Here is a 22,237-nt window from a genome sequence, read left to right as displayed (position 1 = left end):
GAACCAGGTCCCACTCCGCGGTTAATGACTGGGATGCCACCCTCCCGTCCAGTTAGCGAGGAGCCTCCACGCTCACACCTGGAAGAAGGGGAATTGCAAGATTCAGAGTCAGAACAAGGGCCTAGAGACTCTTTTTCGGATTTTTCATCGTCCCCATCGAGAGATCCTACATGGGAATCGGAGGCAGAAATGGAAGCGCCTAGAAGCCCTCGCCGCCAGATGACATCGGCTCCTTTCACGTGATGATGGGCAAAGCCTGTATTGAATTTGGTCTGACCGCGGAGGAAGAAAAGAAGGAATGCTTCTTATTTGACCATATGGGGAAGAGGTGGAAGTCCGTCTTCTCGGTTCCCATTCCGGACCACGTCTGGCAGGAAGGCTTGCAAACCATGCACCATCCATTTTCGGAACCGGCAATCAAGGGCAGGTTGGAAAAGAGATTCAAGGCCCCGGATTCTACACCTAAATTTATGACCGCGCAGCCCACCCCGGAGTTGGTAGTGTCGGTGGCAGCTGCTAGAAAAGCCAGATCACAGCATAAGTGTACAACACCTCTGGACAATGATGCTAGAAGGCAGGATGCCTTTGGTAAGAAGGTCTTGTCAGTAGGAGCGACGACGGTTAAGGCAGCTAACACGCTGGCTATCATGGCAAGATACGAATGTGAGATGTGGCATTGTTTGGCCCCTATCCTGGAACACCTGGAGGAGCACAAAAGAATCAGCCATCTTGCTGGTCCGTGAGGGGGAAGAGGCACCAAACCACTCGATCAACATAGCCGTGGACTTGGCGGAATCCGGGTTCAAGCAAATAAACAACAGAGTGGTTTTGAGAAGGTAAGCCTGGCTGAAATGTAAAAATTTTAGACCGGAGGTCCAGTATAAGGTGCTCGATATGCCGTGTGAGGGTGAGCAGTTGTTCAGGGAGAAAGTGGACAAGGCCCTAAAAGGTATGAAAGAAGATACAGACACAGCAAGGTTGCTTGGAGCCCTACAGAGTGGTAGAGCATTTCAGTCCTTTCGCCACTTCCGCGGAGCATCAGGGAATTCCCGATTTACCGCATCCAGGGACCGGAGTTTCAACAGGCCGTCATACTCCTCCCAAGGTTATAGGCGTAATGTCCAAGCAACATGAAGAGGCCGAGACTACCAGGCTTCGAGGAGAAGAGGATATTCGTCATCCAACAAAGGCAAACAAAGTGCCAACAATGACGAGCTTCAGGGCGTCCTGGGAGGCAGTGTCCCGTCGCGTCGACGAGTGGGAAAGAATAACATCAGACCGTTGAGTGTTGGACACGGTAAAACTAGGCCACTCTTTGCAGTTCAAGAAGACGCCATCACACATTCCACCCGTGTATTCGGCGCAACCCCATCTTCACATATTACAACAAGAAGTGGTGCTTATTCTTCAAAAAGGGGCTATAGAATTTGTTCCGCTGGCTGAGAGAGGTCTGGGAGTTTACTCCCGTTACTTTGTGGTAAAAAAACCCAACGGCAAGTGCCGACCCATTCTGGACCTTCGAGCGCTCAACAAGACTCTGCAAAGCATGAAGTTCAAAATGCTTGCGCTTCAGGAGGTCATCCGATCCATACAGCCGGGAGATTTTCTGGCGTTGTTAGACCTACAAGACACATATTTCCACATACCCAAGTGTCGTCGATACAAAGTTTCTAAGCTTCGTAGTCGGTCAGAGTCATTACCAATGCAAAGTACTTCCTTTCGGACTAAAGTCGTCTCCCAGGACGTTCACAAAGTGCTTGGCTCCAGTGGCAGCTTGGCTAAGAAGAAAAGGTCATCATGTTTACCCTTACCTGGACGATTGGCTGGTAAGGGGCTCGTCGCCGAGAATGACACAAGCAAGCCTAGAGGCCACCATTCAACTTCTACAGCGGTTAGGCTTTGCAATCAACTTCGAGAAATCCTCCTTAGCTCCCTTAAGAAGCTTGATATTTCTGGGCACTGAATTCCAAACTCAATCAGAGCTAGTGAAGCCGTCCTTGGAGAGAGTTCAAAAACTCAAACAAAAAGCAAAGGAGTGGAAACTGGGCACCAGAGTGTCAGTCAGGAAATACATGTCACTACTAGGGGCCATGGCGGCATGTATCCCATTGGTGAACAACTGTCACCTCTTCATGAGACCAATACAGGAATATTTGGCAGACCGATGGTCCCAAAGTCGAGGCTTGTGGTCCGACAAGTTGAGCATCAACAGCGAGCTTCTACGAGCACTTAGTGGTGGCAGCTCTCGGACAATCTGACGAGGGGAATGCCCCTGCAGGAACCGGACTTTCAATCGACAGTGGTAACGGATGCATCGCTGAAAGGATGGGGAGCCCATCTGGGATCCCTGCAGGTTCAAGGTCAATGGTCCCCAGCAGAGTCGACGCTTCACATCAACGTGCAGGAGTTACGAGCGGTACGTTGGGCTCTGAAATCCTTTTTACCACGCATACAGGGATCAGTCGTAAGAATACTAACGGACAATACAACAACAATGTTCTGCCTCAGGAAGCAAGGGGGTACTCGTTCCATGACGCTTTCGAGCGAAGCTCCGGAAATATGGCGTTGGGCCCTCAAACAAGATATAAGCATAATGGCTTACCATCTTCCAAGAGTGAACAATGTACAAGCAGACTCTCTCAGCAGGGAGATGAATCAACTGCACAAGTAGGAGTTGAACGATCAACAGCTGGCAAACATCTTCAAGAAGTGGGGTCTTCCTTCCCTGGATATTTTCACAACCCGAGGGAACAAGAAGTGCAGACGTTACGCGAGCAGATGGCCACAACCCGGCTCTCTGGGGGAGGCATTCTCCTTCCCGTGGACGGGCAAGTTCGCGTATGCGTTCCCTCAGTTTCTACTCATCCACCGGACCCTCCAGTGGGTTCACAAATACCCATGTCGGGCAATTGTGGTGGCTCCTTACTGGGCGAGACAGTCGTGGTTTTCGGACCTGCTCCAGCTGTCGATAACAGAACCTTTGAGGTTCCAGAAGATTCCGAACCTTCTATCCCAAGACAACAGAGCAGTGTGGCATCACGACCCAGACGCCCTCAACCTGACAGCCTGGCTCCTGACTTCTCCGAGTTTGGGGCCCTGAACATTTCCTCGGAGTGTTGATGAATTTTACAGGCAGCGCAAGCGCCGTCCACAAACTTTGTATGCATGTAAGTGGAAAAGATTCTGTGTGTGGTGCAGGGATCAACTGGGTGTGGACCCCTTAAACATTGCGCCAGAGCAGGTTCTTCCATAATTGCTACGCTTAGCGGAAAGAGGATTATCTTTCTCCTCCATAAAGGTTCATTTGGCAGCCATTTCAAGATTTACTCGTAAAAGACATGCAACTCCGTTGTTCAGCGATCGACTGGTTAAGCATTTCCTGAGAGGCTTATTTCGGACCTTTCCTCCAGCCAAAAAGTTTCCTCCTAACTGGAGTCTCAATCTAGTACTGTCCGCACTAATGAAAGCTCCTTGTGGTGAGCCTATGTCATCGTCATCGTTGAGGTTTTTGTCGTGGAAAATGGCTTTTTTAGTGGCTATTACTTCAGCAAGAAGACTTTCGGAACTGCAGGCATTGGTCATTGACCCCCCATACTTGCGGTTTTTCAAAGACAAAGTGGTGTTGGTAACCAACCCTCATTTCATACCAAAAGTTCCAACTTCATTCCACAAGCATTTTTCAATTGTTCTGCCAACATTCTTCACGACAGCCTCTTCTTTCGCGGAAAAAGCTCTCCACACGTTGGATGTCAAAAGAGCTCTGAAGTTTTACCTCAGTCGTACTCAAGAGTTTAGGCATACGAGACAACTGTTTGTGGCTTGTGGACCTTCGGTGAAGGGAAAACCGATCTCCAAGCAATGACTAGCTGGGTGTCGTCGACTATTGCCTTCTGCCACTCTAAAGCAGGGAAACCTCTGGAAAGACGTTCAAAGGCTCATTCAACAAGACCCACCTCGTCATCGGCGTCATTGTGGTCTGGAATCCCGCTGGTGGACATATGTCAAGCGGCATCCTGGTCGGTGCCGCATACATTTACTCAGCCTTATTGCCTAGAGCAACAGAAGGCAGCGGATATGCAGATGGGAAGAGCAATCCTGCGGCACCTGTTTCAGTAAGGTAAGCCCCACAGTGGGGTGTATTCTCTTGTTGATAGACCATGATTGGGATTATTGTCAATGTACCATGGTGGTTTTTTTTTTTGTATGCCTAACTGCAGATGCGACTCTGATAATATTGGTTTGCATTGCACACCTCCAAGTTAGGGGTACTGCTATATAATCTATTCTAAGCATGTGAATCCATGAAAGATCCAATGCTGGAGAAGGGAGTAGTTTCTTACCTGTAATCCATTTCACCAGCGTTGGTATCTTTCATGGATTCACATGGGCCCGCCGGCCTCCCCTGAATGCAAACTTTATATGCCCCTACTTCTTTGGGGATTAAAATCTGAGGGAGCCGCGGGGGCGGGGCTATTTATACCCTACGTCCTATTGGGTCATGCGTAAGCAGCCAAAACAAGCTAGATAGGTCACAGGTGTCAAAAATGTTTCCTATGGAAAATGTCTTATTAAATATACTGAGGGTTCCCAGCCTGACGACGGGGAATATTCTAAGCATGTGAATCCATGAAAGATACCAACGCTGGAGAAATGGAGTTACAGGTAAGAAACTACTCCCTACCTTTCAGTTTTACTCCCCCTTTGAATTACTTTGGTTTATTATCCCTGGTTCTTATTTTCTCAGGCACTCCCCACCTCTGAGCCCCCTTAGGCTACCTCTCAAATAATTCTGCTCACATGGAAATAGAATATTCTAAATTACTTCTCCGAGCCTACTAAATATGAGACTCCTACCTATCTTTATCTCCACTTGTTCCCTGCACTGGTCGAGACTATGCTATGCGGTGCTGCCTTCTACCTCCCTTCGGAGCTAGGATCCCGTATTCCTCTTTGCCTCATTTTTCCACAATAACCTGATGGCCATATAAAGCATAGATAAGAAGCCCCAGTTACATTCACACAGGCCCTGAACCTCACCCTCAGTCTCTATTTTCCCACTATTTTGTCCCTCTTATTTTTTTATACTTTTTTCTTTTTATTTCCCCTGAGAGTCTCGCAACCAGTACGCGCGTGTTCAGTGGGGTGGTCCGAGAGCCACGGCGGCTCATCTGCAATCTGGTCCACACCCCAACCAAGCCGTGACCCGCCTTGGCGAGTTATTTGGGTATTTGCAAAGATGACGGGGACCCTTGGAACCTTTCATTTTGTGTGGAAACTAGTCAACCGCGGAGGCAATGGTTTTGCTGGGGGTGTCCCAGATCTCGCCGCTCGGCACAGGGCCTCGGCGCACCTGTCCCAATCATGTTGGGGGGGTCACCAAATATGAAGGCTCACTCCCCGTTTTACACATGCAAATACAAATGAATACGAAACACCCCAATGGGGAATGAGACTAAGAGAACAGGTTGCAAGAGTTAAGTTTTCTTTATAAAGAATTGACATCCAGAGAACTCTGCTGCCCCGAGTGCGCTCTGGCAAACAATACAAATATATTGGCTTATGAAGGGAAAAAGCATCATCACTGACATCACACTATATGGGACTACAAATGGTTGGGATTGGGTGAATAACATTGACAAATATATGGCTATGGGTGCTGTTTCATCCGGATTGGTTGCTCCGAAGGAGGGAGGGTGAGCGTCACGTGGTCTGGCTGCCAGTGTCCAGGACGGGTGAGGGTCAGTCCTCGGTGAGGCAGGGCAGACACTACCTAATCTAGCATAAAAAACTACCACTAGACATATAATAAACAATGACCTTCAGTATAAGCTTAAGGAAATCTTCTTTGAACCTATAAATTGCATGCATAAAATCAGAGCATCATTCATTAGGACTTATATGCAGTTACCAGGCTTAGGGGACTTGGTCAGTGTGATAACATCGATCATGGGGTGGGTCTGAGCACATCAAAGCAATTGTGGGCACGCTGACATTTGTTAGTTCTAAGGTGCAATATACTGTGACAGAGGTCTAGTTTTAGTAGGGGGCACACTGGGGTGGGCTTCACAGCATGGTCACACCTCTGGTACATCAAGGGAATTCCTTAAGGAGCACAGGGTTATAGTGGCAGTAATTTTCCAACAGTGGGGGTAAGAGGGCACAGGCAGGTTTGTGGAGATGGATGAGCTGCAAGGCATGATTCAGGCCGGTTCACACACAGGACAGTGATGTTGGCGGAAGAGTGAGATGTTACATTAGTATATTTGTTTCAATTGTCCCCAGCGCATCCGTGAGAAATGGAGCTGTGAAGCTTTCAAAGTTGGAAAAGGTGGGGGCCATGAGCACGGAGTGTGCAGCGCTGCAAAAGGGGAGAGAAGCCTTTTCGTATTATAGCAGTGAGGCGTAGTCCAAAGATGGAGCCGAGGGCACACAAAATGGACGCCAAGTGTCCCCCCACAACAGCCCCGCTTAAGATGCAGGCAATGGAAATGTCCCCCACTATTGTGCGAGCAAGTTATACACATTATGCTGAATGTGTGAGCGGGGGCCTAAACAACCCCGCAGTGCCACACAACACCCTAGCGGGATTCTAGCAGTAGGACTGGGTGCACTGGATGAGAGGCCTCCCCATCACAGAAAACAACCCACAGCTACACAGAAATCTTCACAGACTTAAGCTAAGTACATACCCAAGCCAACACAGTACCTCAGCATTGAAGATGATTTTGCAACAGGAGGACTTTAGGATCTGCAGCCAGAACCTGGTCAGTGGATTCCTTGCCGTCGTTACTACAAACACAGCTGAATGCAGTTCTGCAGATTTGGTGCCTTTTCAAGGAGCACAGAAGAAGACAGAAAATCACGGTTCAATTCTCGTTGTTACAAAGGTCCAGCACTCTGTTGAGGGGACTTTTGGCCTCGATTCGTGTCTCTGACGATCCACCAGGAGTTTCAGCTAGATTCAGGATTCGAAAGACTGTGCACTTCACAGTGGCTCGAGGTCCCAGGGATTGGCGTATTGCAGTAACGCAAGGTCACAGCAACACGTGGGATGGCTCAAAATGCAGGTCTTCTTTAGTCTTGTGTGTCTCACTAGGCTCTGGGTCATGGTCGTCGTTTTCGGAGTCCCCAGATCGATTGGAATGAAGGCCTACAGCAGGCTCTGGTTACAGAGCAGGCTCTCCGGTAGCTGGAAATAGTTTCAGCTGCATTTCCTTCATCATCCTCTTTGGTTTCGGTTCTTGTTGACTTCTCTTCAGCTCCCAGGTTTGCAGTATTTATCAGGAACTACGGCACAACATCTGCATTCTCTCCCCACATTTACAAGAAGCACCGATCTGGTTGTCCAATCAGGACAGCCATCCCCCCACTGGGATTTGTCCCGATTCAAGCAAGGCATAAGACAAAAAAGTGCTGGTGAGTTATGAACTCCTTCCTCACAGACACAGACTGGGATCCTGTGCGGGGAGACTAGGGGACTCCGGCCGAAGATAAAAATCACAAAGGAAATGACAAGAAACAGTACAATGGCGAAAAAATAAGACGAGGGCAATTTTGGTAAAATGAGCACCCTTGGGTGCCTTTGCTGCAGCTGTGACCACAGCCCGCGGTAAAGGTGCACCAAATTAATACAAGGTATTACTACCACCAGCCATTGAAGGTAAGCTTGTCCCTGTAACAGAATTGTTAGTTTTAATGTGAAGGGGGATACATTGCATCTACCCAGCACTCCACATGAGGTGGGGTGTGCTGGCTTCACAGAATAAAATGTAAAAGGGATCCAAAGATCTTTTCTACCCTTGGGAACTGTAGTTCTCTCAAGGTTAGCAAAATAAAGTAAAAAGGGGCACCCCTAGGGCAACCCAGCACCAACAGGCACTTATTGCCAATAAGTTGTTAAAGAGGATAACTTTACAAAGACACTATGGAGAGTCAGAAAAATGACACCCATAAAATTAGTAAAAGATTTGGTGAGTGTGGAAAAAGGTTCCCACTCACTGAGGTATTACGGAAAAATATCCCACTGGTAAAGCAAAAAAGTTCTGGGGTTGACTCAGGTCGGGAAGATTTAACAGTTCTGTGAAAAACTTACCCAACAGTGCACTACAATAACATTGACATCCTGGCAATAGGAACCCAACCTTGTGTATAAATCTGTACTACATAGTTTGGTAGTGTGGCTGAGCAGCCAGGCTTATCTCAAGAAGGGTCAATGTGAGCGGTACGGGAGTTACACAGAGATTCACAGTGACAAGTGAACACTTACACTCAAGGTTTCTTGATTACACAATTATTAATGTATTTAATAGCTAGTTTGAATAAGCCTTCTTCAGACGGGGCAGTATAATAGTAACACACAAATACACTTCAAAATACACGCTCTATAGTTTCTCTAAATCAGCAAGTACCCATTTGGGATGACACACACACACTTCCTACACCCTCTGGTGACTTAAATAGGACACTGTGAACATTAATATATCACTGGATTCATTTAGAGCAATACTAAAGTTGGTGTCAAAGAAAAGAGGTTTCAGAATAAGACAAGAGATCACACAAATATTTTGAAGCAGGTAAGTACTTTTAAACACCCAATGCAAAGTGAGTTAACCCTTTCCTGGAAGGAAGGTAAAAACCCACAATACGAGAAGTCATTCTGGGAACCGGGCCAGCCAATGTCAATTGTGCAAAAGTCTAGGTGAGCTGAAGCACTTCTTGCAGGTAACTAAAAGTCTTGCACAATGTTTTAGAAGTCCTTTGTAGAAAAAGTAGAATCAAGTAGGGCCACAAGCTGGGAGGCTTGTGAGTTGTCTTGGTTGCTTCTGTAGAGTTGCTTGCATCTTCTACAAGTCTCAACTGAGAACAAGTAAGGCTACAAGACAAGAGGCAAGTCATCTTAGACTGCACGGTACCTCTGGTTAGAAGAAATAGTTCCAGATGGCTTCTGTTCCTTTGTGGCTCTGCAGATAATTTTGTTCCTGGGCCTCAGTCATGGGGTCAAGAGGGAGGACGTCTGGGGACTCCTGCAACATAACAGGATGGTCGGCCGCAGCTAACGGGCAAACTTCAATTCAGTGACCCTTCAGTGTTTCAGCTCCTCGCGTCTGACAGCAAATAGCAACACTGTGGTTCTCGGATACCACTTCACTTTCCTTGCTTCTGGGGTCCAGCACTCTGAGGTGGCTCAGGCTTGGTCAATTGTGCATCAGGGAAGTCTGGAGAGGATCTTCCTAGCACTCTGGTCCGACTTAAGTGATCAACTTGATTTGGAGCCAGCTTCGAGAGGATGTCCAAATGAGTTCACTTTGGAGTTGATTGGTCCCACCAAATCAAGACAAGAAGTCGTCCTTGCAGGGCTTCTCTAGTCGAGGTTGAATTCTGAGCTTCAGCACAGCAGCAGGGCTACACCGGGCAAACCAACGGTCGGAGTTGCAGCAGGCGTCTCTTCCAAGTTCTTCTTCGGATTCCTTTGTCCACTGCTCAACTCTGCTTTCCAAGCCAAAAAGCCTTTCCTTTTATGAAGTTTTCTCCCATTCATTCCATCTTAGCTGTCAATCACACAGCAGGGTGGCTGTCCTTGCCGGACAGCCTGCCGGCCATTCACCTTTGGGTGCATTCCTGTAACCAAGGGGATTAAGCACAGGGAGTTTCGGGCACCTCCCTCACTTCCTGCCAGACATACTGGAGCCAGAGGCAGGCTTCACTCATGAATCCTGCTAAAGACAAAACTAACAAAGGGACCAACCCTGGTTTGTTGCGCACAGTAAATCTCAAGAAGGACCTTTGCAACAAGAAATGGCAAAAAAAGACCAGCGCCATTTTGACAGAATGGGCACCCATGGGTGCTTTACTGCAGCTGCGAACGCAGCCCACGGTAAAAACTCCCTGTGGTAGTTTAAAGTAAACCACTGCCGCCAGCCATTAATTGTAGAAAGGGTAGCATAAAAAGGTTACATGAGAAACTAGACAAAGGGGATACTAAGTAACCCCTCCAGCACCCTTTTGTAAGATAGTGTGTGCTGGGTCTAGAAAGTTACAAATGTAAGTAAAGTCAATTTTACTTTACTGCTCTTGGAAACAGTAGTTTATCCAAAAGAAGGTATTCAAACCTTGGGGAAATCTGAAAGACTTCCCTATGGCACTGCACCGAAGGTGCTATGTGTCACAGTGTAAAAAGATGATGCCTGTGGAGTTTGTCAGACTCCATAACCAAAAGAAACACATAGTTTAAATCGCAAAAAAAATACATGAGAGAGTGGAAAAAAGGTCTCACTCTCTCCAGGTTAAATATGAAAAAGTCCAAGAGTCCAGCCAAAGTGCTAGGGGTCTCTAATGTAGAGAGGAATTGGCACATTTCTGAGAATTCACAATTACCAACTAACTCTTCTGCCAGTAAATACACCTTTCAACACTTGTTTTACTTCTCAAGGCAGACCCCTTAAAGTATACAGCCCTTCCCAATTCTATTACATGAGTTTGCTCAGAGGCAGAAGAGGGACCCTAGTGGTCTAGGAGCCAGCTGTAGGCAGGGTGAGATAGGGCTGAGTTGCAGGCAAAGTCAGAGTTCCAGAGGAAAATTGTCCAAACAAGTAGTCTGCTTTCAATGTTAGTTGAGGCTCCAGGGACTTCAGAGAAGATGCACTAGGAGGATTCCAGCAGTGGGCCTGGGTGAACTGGACGAGAGACCTCCCAATCACAGAAAACACCGCAAAACTACACAGGAATCAAAAGAGATTTAAGGAAAGTAAATATCCAAGCCAGCACAGTACCTCAGCAGAGAGGATTTTGCAGCAGGACGACTTTGGGATCTGTAACCAAAACCCTGGTCATTGAATTACTTCATCAAGAAGACAGGACACTGGAACAACTTTTGCAGCAAGGATCCTGGGGAACGCTCTAGGCAAGGTTTTCCTCACGGCTGGATGTGGCTCTGTGGATTTGGTGCCTCTTTCAGGAGCACAGGAGAAGACAGAATATCGCTCGTCGGATTCTCATCGTTTGCAAGGTACAGCACTCTGGTGAGGGGACCTTTTGGACTCGATTCACGTCTGGAGGTCCAGCAGGATGCCCATACAATTTCAGCGAGATTCGGAATTCCGAAGACCGTGCACCACACAATGGCTCGAGGTCCCAGGGTATTGGGGAATTGCCCCGCAAGGTCGCAGAACGGCGTGTGGTGGCTCAAAATGCAGGTGTTCTTGAGTCTAGTGGGTCTCACCAGGCTCTGGGTTAGGATCTTTGTTTTCGGAGTCCCCAGGTCGATTGGAAGGAAGGGTAACAGCAGGCTCTGGTTACACAGCAGACTCTCCGGTCACACAGCAGACTCTCCGGTCACTGGAAATCGCCTCAGCCGCGTTTTCTTCATACTCTTCGGTTTCAGTTCCAGTGGTCGACTACCTCTTCAGATTCCAGGAGCTGACTTTTAAACATGAGCCCAGCCAATCATTCAGCCATGCAACATTCAAACTCGGGAGGGGGGGCAGGAGGGGGTGTTTGGCAGTCCTTTCAGGACACCCACCCTCCCAGTTTGAACTGGATTCTCGCATTCATGCTGGAAGACAAAGGGCTGCAGAGTTTTGGACTCCTTCCTCACTTCCTGCCTTCTGTTGGGTACGAATTGGTGCAGTCACACTGTGCCAGACAACACAACTTATGTGCTTGATATTAGGTAACCCGCCTTTTGGTATAGGTTTGTACTGCACAAGTTGGTAGTGTGACTGAGCAGCAAGGCCCATCTCAAGAGGGGTAAATGTGAGCTGTACAAATGAAATCCGTAAATACAAGTAGCCAAGTAACACTTGCACTCAAGGTTTCAGTTGTAAGTAGTTAATTAACATACATTTTAAAAAAAGCATTCTTTAAAAAGTCAATTTGTTGTAACAATGTAAATATACTTTAAAATTACTTTTCAGAATAAAAACAAGTTAGTGGGCAATTGCAACACACTGAGGTGACTTCAATCACAAGGATAGTAATGACATTTCTATATCACACTAGTATACTTTGTAGATTCTGAGGTTGTAGAAAGGAAAGGTTAGGGAAGGAAAAAGGTCACACAGTTTCTCAGTATATGTGAGGACAACTAAATCTTAAAATGAAATCTAGATAAGCCTGTCCCAGCAGTAACCGTATACAACAAGCTAACACCTATGATGGATAAACCGTATCAAAGACAATGGACTAGAAGAGTCTTCAGGGAGCCAAGACAGCCAAAGTCACTTGGGACTCAGTCTAGTGATCTGATGCACTTCTTGGATCAAAGTCTTGCACACAATTAGAGTCTTAGAAAAATCACTGGTAGGGTCACAAGCTGTTAAGCCTGTGAAAAGAGAGTTGGAATCAACTTGTAAAAGGTAAGCCAATGCAATTCCCAAGTGAGAAGAGCATGGCTAAAGGCAATAAGGTAAGTACCCCAAGCCTAAACAGTACCTCTGGTTTGAAGAAGTGGTCCAGCTGAATTCTGTCCTGCTACAGCTTTGCAGACTTGTTCCTGAGCCTCAGTCGTGGGGACAATATTGAGGACGTCTGGAGGGCTCCTGCGGCGGTGCTTGGGAGGTTGTCTGCAGCTACAGGCTCTTTTCGGTTCAGCAGCACTTCGCGGTTTCGGCGCTTAGCAAACAGCACCGATGCGGGTCTTGGACACCGGTTGGACTCTCTTCGCTCCTTCGGTCAGGCACTCTGATGGGGGGACTTTGGATCTGGAGGTCCTGTTTCGGAATGGTCCTTAGGAGTCTCCTGGAGCTTCAGGTCGGATTCGTTCCGCGGCAGACGTTGCACTCGACTACGGACACTCGACCCCTGGCATTGTGCTTCTGAAGCAAAGGAGAGGCTCAGCAAGTTGGGGATGGTGGTCCAGTGGAGTTCGTCTCGGGGTTAGTTGGCCCTGCTAATCCAAGGGGAGAAGTTGTTCCATCCGGAGCTTCTCTGTCGAGGTGAAAAAGGAGTTCAGCACAGCAGCAGGGCTTCACCAGGCAATTCAAAGATCCAGGAGGCTGCAGCAAGCTTCGTTCACGGTTTCTTCGTTGGGTGTTTCTCCCAGTGGTTGACTCTGCCTGTAGTCCCAAAACCCTTGCCTTTTAAGCAGGTTTTTCCCATTCATGCACACCCTAGTCTGTCAATCACACAGCAGGGTGGCTGTCCTAAAAGGACAGCCAGCCAGTCAATCAGGGCTAGTTGCATACAGGCATTCCTAGAGACAAAGGACAGGGGAGTTTTGGGACCCACCCTCACGTCCTGTCCTCCCAGACACACTGGAGCCAGTGGCGGGCTTCAGGGCTAAAGCCCGCCAAAGGCAAGACAAACAAAGGGCTGAAATCTGTCTCAACGCACAGAGTAAAACCCAAGAAAGACCTCACAAACTGAAAAGGGTGAAAAAAGGAGACTGGCCATTTTGACAAAAAGGTCACGCATGGTTGCTGTACTGCAGCTGAGGATTCAACCTGCGGTAGAAAAGCACAATGGAAGGAAGAAGTAAACCACTGCCACCAGCCATTTAAAGTAGGGAGGGTAACATAAAAATGTTTACATGAGAAAGTAGGATAAGGGGCTACTAGGTAACCCACCAGCAGTCCACATTAGATGGTACTAAAAGCAGATGCCTATGGAGTTTCAGACTCCAAAAACATTAAAAACACAGAATCCAAATCAGGTGAAACACGAGAGAGTGAGAAAAAGGTCTGTCTCACTTCAGAGGTACACATTTCTAGTCCTAAGTCCCTAACACCTTCACAGACACTCTGGAGCCTGGTGGATTCCCACCAAAGACAACATTGATACAAAGGGGGAAAGAACAAAAAAAGGACAAGGAACACTGAAATGTTGAAAAAGGAGAGGAGGGGTCAGGGGGGTATTTTTGGTAAAATGAGCACACAGGGGTACCTTTACCGGGGCTATGGAAACAACCTGCGGTAAAGGTGCATTGAATTAATACAGTTCACTGCCACCAGCCAGTAAAAGTAAGTTTGTCCCTGTAACATAAGTGTTAGGGTTAAAATGAGAAAGGGGATACATTGTATCTCCCCAGCACTCCACATAAGGTGGGGGGTGCTGTTCTCGCCTAATAAAATGTAAAAGGGATCCAAAAATCCTGTATACCCTTGGGAACTGTAGTTCTCATAAGGTTAGAGAGAGAAAGGTAAAAGGGAGTCCCAAGGGCAACCCAGCAACAATAGGCAGTATGTGCCAAAAGTTGTCAGAGGATCAAATTAAAAAGGCGCTAAGAAGAGTCTTAAAGATGACACTCATAAAATAGTAAAATATTCTGTGCGCGTGGAAAGATGTTCCCACTCAGAGGTATAAGGAAATATAATCTGGCAGTAAAAACAAAAGGTTCTGGGGTTGACAAAGGTCATGAAGATTTATCATTACAAAGAGAATCTTACCCAACATCCCTGAGGTGACCCATGGCCATCTCTCCCACAGAAGTCATCATTTGCATCTTCAGCTGGAAGCTGTCTGGAACAGATTCCTAAGTACTGTGACCGACCAAAACAAAATCATATGAAACCAGTATCTCTTCTATCTAGACGATCATAGATGTAGGAACCAAAACAGAACAGCAAGCCTGGAATCAAGTCTGGAATATCTACAAGTGGTGACTAGAAAACTCTGAGCCAGGGGGGTAAGTTTACATACGTATCACTTTCTCCCCCTGCCTCCCATAGGGTAACTAGGGTTTAAAATCCTGACCCTAACTCACTCTGACCGGAGCTTTGGTGGTGGAACCCTGGGTAAATGATCCCTCCCTGGGCCTATCCAGGGTTGAGTGGAATACTCATCTGAACTTTACTTTGAACTTTATCTAGCTTTGTGACTCCATGATCATTACCACTGGCACTGCTATCTATATAAACTTTGCTGAAGAATGATATGCATTGGACCTGTTGACTTTTGGGCACAAGGCAAAAAACCATCTTGGGGTTGGACCTTATAAGAGTTTGGAACCCTGTTTTGTGTCGATTCTAAGAGTTCTTTCAATTTCATTGCCTCCGAGCTACTTACCTGTGCTGCACTGGTCATTGTAGCAAATGCTAATCTATCCTATGTAACTAAGATATTGTCTGTAACAAGCGCCACAATGCCCCCGGGCTGACATGCGCGCTACAAATCTGAATAAATAAATCTCTCTCCTTAGGGTGAATGCATAGATCGGTTTTATGAGGGTTTTGTGTGACAATATTTGCCTGGTGATATTTTTATCTGCATAGGATGTAAACTAAAGACCTAATAAATAATTGTGTTTAATATATTTACCGGTCAAACTAGAATTACCAATGTTGGTCTGTGTTGACTCATTGTAGCCTTGGACCGCTCTGAACCCATTCCTGAGACCAAGCCTTGTCGCTCAGCTACCTTACCTTGATTGGATTTGGCTCACCTCTTAGTGTCCTCCCTGCTTACCATCATATGGTGGCCTCCCAACATCCTCCCACCAGGGCTGGTTGTGTGCATCCATCTCAACAGCCTGATATTTAATGTATGTGTATATTTTATTTTGGAGTGCTACAGTTTGGCTGTACAATGGTTACAGCCTGGAAAAATGGGACTTAGGTTTGTTGCAACATTGAGGATGCCACGCTAGAAAGTTGGAGATTTTAAGTATTTTATTGGCCTTTATAGTAGGCTGTACAAACTACAGTCTTTGTGCCGCAGCTGCTGATTTAAAATGTTGGAAGTATTTAATCAGCTAGCAGAAGCTTCTCTAATAGTCACGTGATGTCCCGCACATCAGCTTGCTTCTTCTATGAGCTTGCCCCATTCTTTAAAGGGCCAACACTGTTATTCCTATACGTAATGAATATGTTTTAAGTTATCTTGCATTTGTATAGTGCCTCCTGTCATTTATGGCGTTGAAGCGCTTCGTCAGCGAGGCAAAGGAGGAATATGATGGAGCATTCAGTAGTGGTAGGGAGCAACAAAGTCAGGTAGATATCCTAGGGGGTGAGAGCTATCCTAAAATAAGCATGTCAAAAAACCTATTCCTCATGGGTGGACATGTTTCACTAGAGGGCCGAATGAACCACACAACTATCATACATTGGGCTGAACTATCCATGGCAATGATCAGGTGGAGGGGCATCGGTGCGCGAATTTGAGCAAAAAAATAATCCATGTGGCGCCTGTATGCTGTTTAAGGTGTAAGTTTGATTACTTTTTTACTGTAACGTGTGATACGTAGCCTTTTAATGGCATTACTTGTGTATAGGCGCGTTCTATTTGCCATATCATACCACTTTGATGTATTTGTATTATGGGACTGAAATTGTTTTTGAAAAGAACTAAAACTGCATGTCATGATGTAAACACAAACTTTACCACAGAAGCTACACACACCTGACGGTAGAGACTTGGTGACTGACTTTAGGCAAGGCAACACGTCATCATTAAACTCATGTGACTTAGAGGGCCATAAATGATGTCTTGGAGGGTTGAATTTGGCATGTTGTGCACTGCTGCTCTCAATGGTTACATGGTCCTATTTCACTGTTCTAACTTAACACCCAAATCAAATAGTTCAAATCATCTAAAATCCTCCTATTTTTCGAAATGGGGGGGTTCCCCCCAACCCCCCTCCTTTTTTTTGTTTTTTACCCATTTTTTTTTATTCCCGGACCCCAAAATAAATATATAATTAAAAAAAGAGGAATTCGACTTTTTTTTTTCAACATTTATTTTTCGACATTTTTGTCTTTCGACCTTTTATTTTCGATATTTTGACTGCACACCTTTCCCTAAAGGTCCTTGATATTTTATAGTATGCCATCTCTTAATAAACCCCTTATTACGTCTTGTATACCAAGACCACCACATGGGGCACTCGTGAAGGATTTGAGGCTGTGTTCATCACCACTGTGCATGACTGCACAGAGAGCAGGTGAGACCAAAGTATGTGCTGTTTCACCATCCTGGTTAAAGAGTTCACCCAAATCACTTTTTTGTATAATTGGCAGGCGATTGCAGAGTGCCTTGGAAGAAAGTTAGTGTGAGTGAAAATCTTAAACATGGGTGATTGAAGGAAGGGTATAGATTCTGCTCTGTTTTGACTGGGTGTGTTCAGAGAATGCTAAGACTTCTAAAGAACTGAGGGGGAGCGTTTCCTTTTGTGCAAGCTTGCATTGGCTGGAGGCTGATGGGGGTTCCTGAGGCTAATAAGCAAGGCATTTTATTCCCCCGTTTAGGCAGTCCACCATCTGGGCATATGGAAGAATGTGAAACCCCTTAGTGCCCTTGTGCACTGGGTGAGAAAACAGAAGATAAAAATCTTCATACTCCGATGGAGTTAATCTGCCCAACCAGTCAGAGCATTGTGCAAGCCCCCGTTGGTGGCCTTCTTTAGAGAATACTTCCCTTCCTTGTGTGCTTGACAGTCCAAAGGGATGTATGGTTGTAGTTATTTGAATTAACCATTACCTCGGGATGTTGCCACACAGTACAGCCGTTTCCCAAAAAAAGGATTCCATCAGTCTGGAGTATCCCATCATGGTGATGGTCCTGGCCCTGTTCCAATGAATTTAGCTCTGTCACTTATTGATTAAACCTTGTACACAGTATGTAACTGATGATCCGCCCACGCTGTGGACGAGCTTTTGCGTTTGAGGAAGGCATCTTTCTACATAAACTTACTTACTAAAATCTTCAATATGTGTCCTTAGATATTATTTCAAATGGTCCTGTTATTTTGATGTTTAAGCTTAGTGCTGATGGTTTGCATGTATCCATATACTGATAAACAGCAATGCATCCATCATACAGCCATAAACCTGCCTTCTCACAACATAATATAATTGCCAATACACTTTCTGTGCTTAGTTTCTGCTCTGTTTTCTAAACGCTGCAATTTTCTTTTTAACCAATTCACTTCTTAAGCTCTCATTTCTTTTCCATCAGGTGTGCAAGAGAAAATGGGTATCATGAACAGGGGTGTGATCTACGCACTATGGGATTATGAGGCGCAGTATGAGGATGAGCTGTCCATGAAGGAAGGAGACTGCATGACCATCGTACGCAGAGAAGATGACGATGAGATTGAGTGGTGGTGGGCTCGCCTAAATGAAAAAGAGGGATATGTACCACGCAACCTACTTGGGGTATGTTAAATGTTAACTGTATTTGTACCGCGCACCGTCACCAACCGAGTTGGTCCCCAGGCGCTAACATCCAAGATGCTTCTGCCCTGTTCCTACTGAATAAATGTTCCCACATAATTTGGCTTAAAAGGGCCTAACTGTACTTCATCCTATTGTACAATGCAAATGTAGCTGGTGATTTGCAACCCCTTACTCGTACACAAATGTGTTTATGAAAGCAAAAAAATCTTAGTCTCCTGTCCAAGTTGTTGCATTCACTGGGAGAATGGCTATATGTTGGTGCTGGTTTAAGGGGTATCTTACTAATATAACCGCTTTGCCCTGTCCGCCACTCCTGGCAGCTTGGAGGTAATATTCTTGCACTTTGAACTTCTAATCTGCAGGAGCTGTGAAATGTTGGTAATATTGGTTGATGCATTGTTTGTGCTGTCTACTGTAAAATGCAGGGGTCAAGCCCTAAAATAAAAGTGGGGGGCACATTAACATACCTATTCAATGTGCTGTCACCAGAAATTAGCATATTAAGGTGCGCCCTGAAAAAAGTGGGGAGACTTATTCCACCCTCGTGTACCCACGACTTGAGCCCTGGTAAAATGGTACAATTTATATTGGTCTACCTACCGTTTTCATTATAACTTCATTAAGCACAAACTTCCCAGAATGTATAGTTACATTGAGGATATTTTTCTTCTCTAGACATGCAGGCCTTCGTGGGTGTACATCTAATGCATTAGTATTTGTTTGCAGGAATTGTTGCAATTCAGTTTATCCTGGCTGTCAGTGAAAATCCAAAGTGGTACATGCCATTCAGTCTGAACCCCTCATGCGTTCCATTATAATGGGGATATATAGTTGATTCCTGGGACTCATCAGCCTTTACATTTTCACCACAGCTATTATTTCCATGGGCTTGCCCAGACTCTATTTATAACTCACTGTCTAAACTTTGGAAATAGAGCTGGGGAAGCCAATGCTTGATCCAGACATGTTTTATCTCCTCGTATTCACCCCTTTTATGGTATGGTCCAGCAGAGCCTCTGCCCACTCTGAATTCCAGTATGCCATCTCCCTCCAAGTCACTGAGTGCTCCAAAGCCTTCTACCGGTAGTGTAGTCAATATATGAAAACAAAAAACTGCAAATAAATAAACATTTAACTTTGAAATTGAACCTGCATCACACGTCATGTGTGAACTGTTCCCAGTAGCTATGTGAATACTTTGTGTGATGAGAAACATTTTCATTGGCTTCTAACTTCGTTAATTTTTGTTACAGCTATATCCAAGGATTAAACAGAGGCAAAGAAGTTTGGCATAGTGCTCTACAAATACCTGGTTATGAAGTACCCCATTTGCGAGACGTATTTCAAGTAATAGTGTAACTTGATGATAAAGTATGGTTTGGAAGCACATGAAGGATCAATGAATTCATATGTCCATAAAGACTGGAGTCCAATATTTGTGGTTATAAACTTACAGTATCAACCTGTTCTTGCCAGCCTCCTAGGAGTCCTCCAGATGTCAGCAGTAATCAAGACATGAAGCGAACACTGTGACCAGCTTCAGTGAAAGCCAGTCAAACTGCCTTAACCGTTTCAGCCGTTTTCATTTTAAATTGACTGCAATTGACTGCTTTAGTTGAAATGGAGAAATTGTCATTAAACGTATTGTCTGCAGACTGCTTCTTGGTTAACGGTTTTCTTTTTAGATTCCTAAACTCAGAAAATACATTTTTGTCAGCTAGGCTATTGTAAAGGAGCAAAACTATTTTCTTAAGACAATCTTTCTAAATACGTTGGTGCTAGACAGGACTTAGAAGTGTTTGTTTTGCATCACATTCTACAACTTTATGTAGCTTTAGATTAGTCCTAAAATTGTTTAAAATGTTTTTGTATTTATTTTTATTTTCATTTTTTTTAAAACATAGTATACAAACTTTGTAAGCTTTTAAATGTATAATAAAATATTGTATACATTTGTTTGGTTTATTTTGAATGTTAACTAGTTGAGTTATTTTCCCTGTACACATTCAAGTCGTGTTATATTCTATAAGGAAAATATAAATGTTTGGGGCTGAAAATGGTTTCCATGTAAATGGAGGGATGGACTACACCTGTGAGAACACATTGGGTAGTATTTGATTGGATTTAATTTACAAAGAAATGTGTTTTAGCTGCACTGATATGGTATCAGTTCTACACTGCGTCCACCGTACGAAAAATACTATTTGTTATTATTGCAACAAACTCACTTGGCATTGAATACAGTATGAAAGCAAAGTGCATTTCCAGCCACCTTTTATCAAAGCATTTTATTTGAAATGGGTTCTTCCTAGTGACTTCATCTTCCTTGTTCTCCAGCATTGGATCTTTCATGGATTCACATGCTTAGAACATTCCCCGTCGTCAGACTGGGACCCCTCGGTACACATATATAGCCTTTTCCTATAGGAAAACTTCCGACACTTTTGTGTCCTATCTACGTCCTTTTAGGACCCGCCTACGCATGCTCCGCAGGCCGTCCCAGTATAAGAGGCCCGCCCCCGCGGTTCCCCTTCAGATTTGAACCGTCTCCAAAGTAGTGGGATCTCCTCGTGTTGTCTTACTATTTTGTACTAGGTTGCCTTTTGGATTTCGAGTACGATATGTCCTCTGTATCAGGAAAAGCGCTGTTCCGTCCATGCGCGACGTGCGGCTTGAAAAAGGTTTACGAGGGGGACGGACATATGGACTGTATATATTGCCTCCACCCTCACCATTCGGCGGATGCCTGCGATATATGCAAGGGGTTTTCTCAAAAAACCCTCAAAGCCCGGAACCGACGCCTGGTGACATGGCTGAATGAGGGTGCGGGAGCATACCCCCCCTCGGAGGTAGGCTCCACACACTCGGCGAAGACATCACGCCGCGCGGTCTCGTCGGAACCGCCGACGAAGAAATCTAGACCATCGGAGAAGGAGTCGTCGGGAACTCATTCCACTGCAGACTCCTCGTCGAAGAAATCATCCTCATCAAAGAAGCATGAGAAGGAAAAGAAATCCTCCTCGGGCGATCATCACAGATCGACCACGAGTCGTGAATCAAGTAAAAGCGGGCACAGTGTGGAGAAGGCGGGACCGCCAAAACCACCTGCGAAGCCTGCGTTGTCGACGGCGATCCAGTCAACGGCCGCCTTCCCGCCACTAGCGCAAGGGGCATCCTCCGTCCCGTCGACAATGGCGTCGATGAGAGCCTCGTCGACAGAGGTCCTACAGGAAGCCTGGAGGCCTGAAGTCTTCGACCCTACCCCCCCAGAGGCTTTGCTGCAAGAGCAAGCTATGTTGCTGTCCTCGGAGGACTAGTGCGAGAGAGTGGCTGGCCCAGCAGACCTAGGGCTACGAGCGGCTGACAAGTCGTCGACGAGGGCACCCGTTCCACCGGTACCTGCCCCTCTCCTCAATCCTCAAGCGATTTTGTCGTTGGATATTTTGTCCTCGCTGCAGTCCTTGCTACGGTCGTTGGACCAGCGACTTCCACAGGAAAGCCTGCCACAGTCGCCCGTCGATGAGACGGGCCCGTCCCGTCAACCGCCGCACCCACACACGCCAATCTCTACGCTGGCGCAGGAGGAAGGTGAGCTGCCAGATTCGGAGTCTGACAGGGGAGCCATGTCAGAGGTCTCTCTATCCCCCTCCAGGGATCCTACCTGGGAGTCAGGGGCGGAGTTGGAAAACCCCAGAAGCCCAGCTCACCCGTCTCCTCCGGACGACATTGCGTCTTTCCATTCGATGATGGAGAAGGCATGCAAAGAATTTGGCCTGTCCCAGGAAGAACAGAAAAAGGACTGTTTCTTGTTCGACCACATGGGCAAGAGGAGGAGGTCGGTGTTCTCGATACGATACTTGACCATGTATGGAAAGAGGGGTTGCAGACAATGAGACACCCATTCTCAGAACCAGCAGTGAAAGGACGCCTAGAAAAGAAGTTTAAGGCTCCAGAGTCTACCCCCAAGATTCTGTCCTCTCAACCAACGCCAGACTCGTGGTGTCGGCGGCGGCAGCGAGGAAAGCAAAGGCACAGCACAAATGCACGACTCCACCCGAAAACGAGGCGAGACGCCAAGATGCCTTTGGCAAGAAAGTGCTCTCCGTGGGAGCGACCACAGTAAAGGCCGC

The 22,237-nt window shown here is 46.1% G+C and overlaps 1 protein-coding gene across 4 annotated transcripts in view; it reads left to right on the top strand.

Moving 5' to 3' along the window:
- The window catches only part of TP53BP2 (tumor protein p53 binding protein 2), a 642,763-nt gene extending 622,704 nt beyond the window's left edge, over nt 1-20,059 (top strand). For all 4 annotated transcript variants that reach the window (XM_069608638.1, XM_069608637.1, XM_069608636.1 and 1 more), the window contains exons 17-18: nt 17,887-18,086; nt 19,361-20,059. In XM_069608638.1, the coding sequence (XP_069464739.1) occupies nt 17,887-18,086; nt 19,361-19,402 (242 nt within the window). In that variant the 3' untranslated portion in view covers nt 19,403-20,059. The remainder of the gene's footprint in view (nt 1-17,886; nt 18,087-19,360) is intronic.
- Nucleotides 20,060-22,237: the final 2,178 nt, after the last annotated feature.

This window comes from Ambystoma mexicanum, chromosome 4q, assembly GCF_040938575.1.
Source record: "Ambystoma mexicanum isolate Mex_15411 chromosome 4q, UKY_AmexF1_1, whole genome shotgun sequence".
NCBI classification, from domain to species: domain Eukaryota; kingdom Metazoa; phylum Chordata; class Amphibia; order Caudata; family Ambystomatidae; genus Ambystoma; species Ambystoma mexicanum.
The sequence above is the reverse complement of the archived record's forward strand: the minus strand, read 5'-3'. Positions and strand labels throughout refer to the sequence as shown.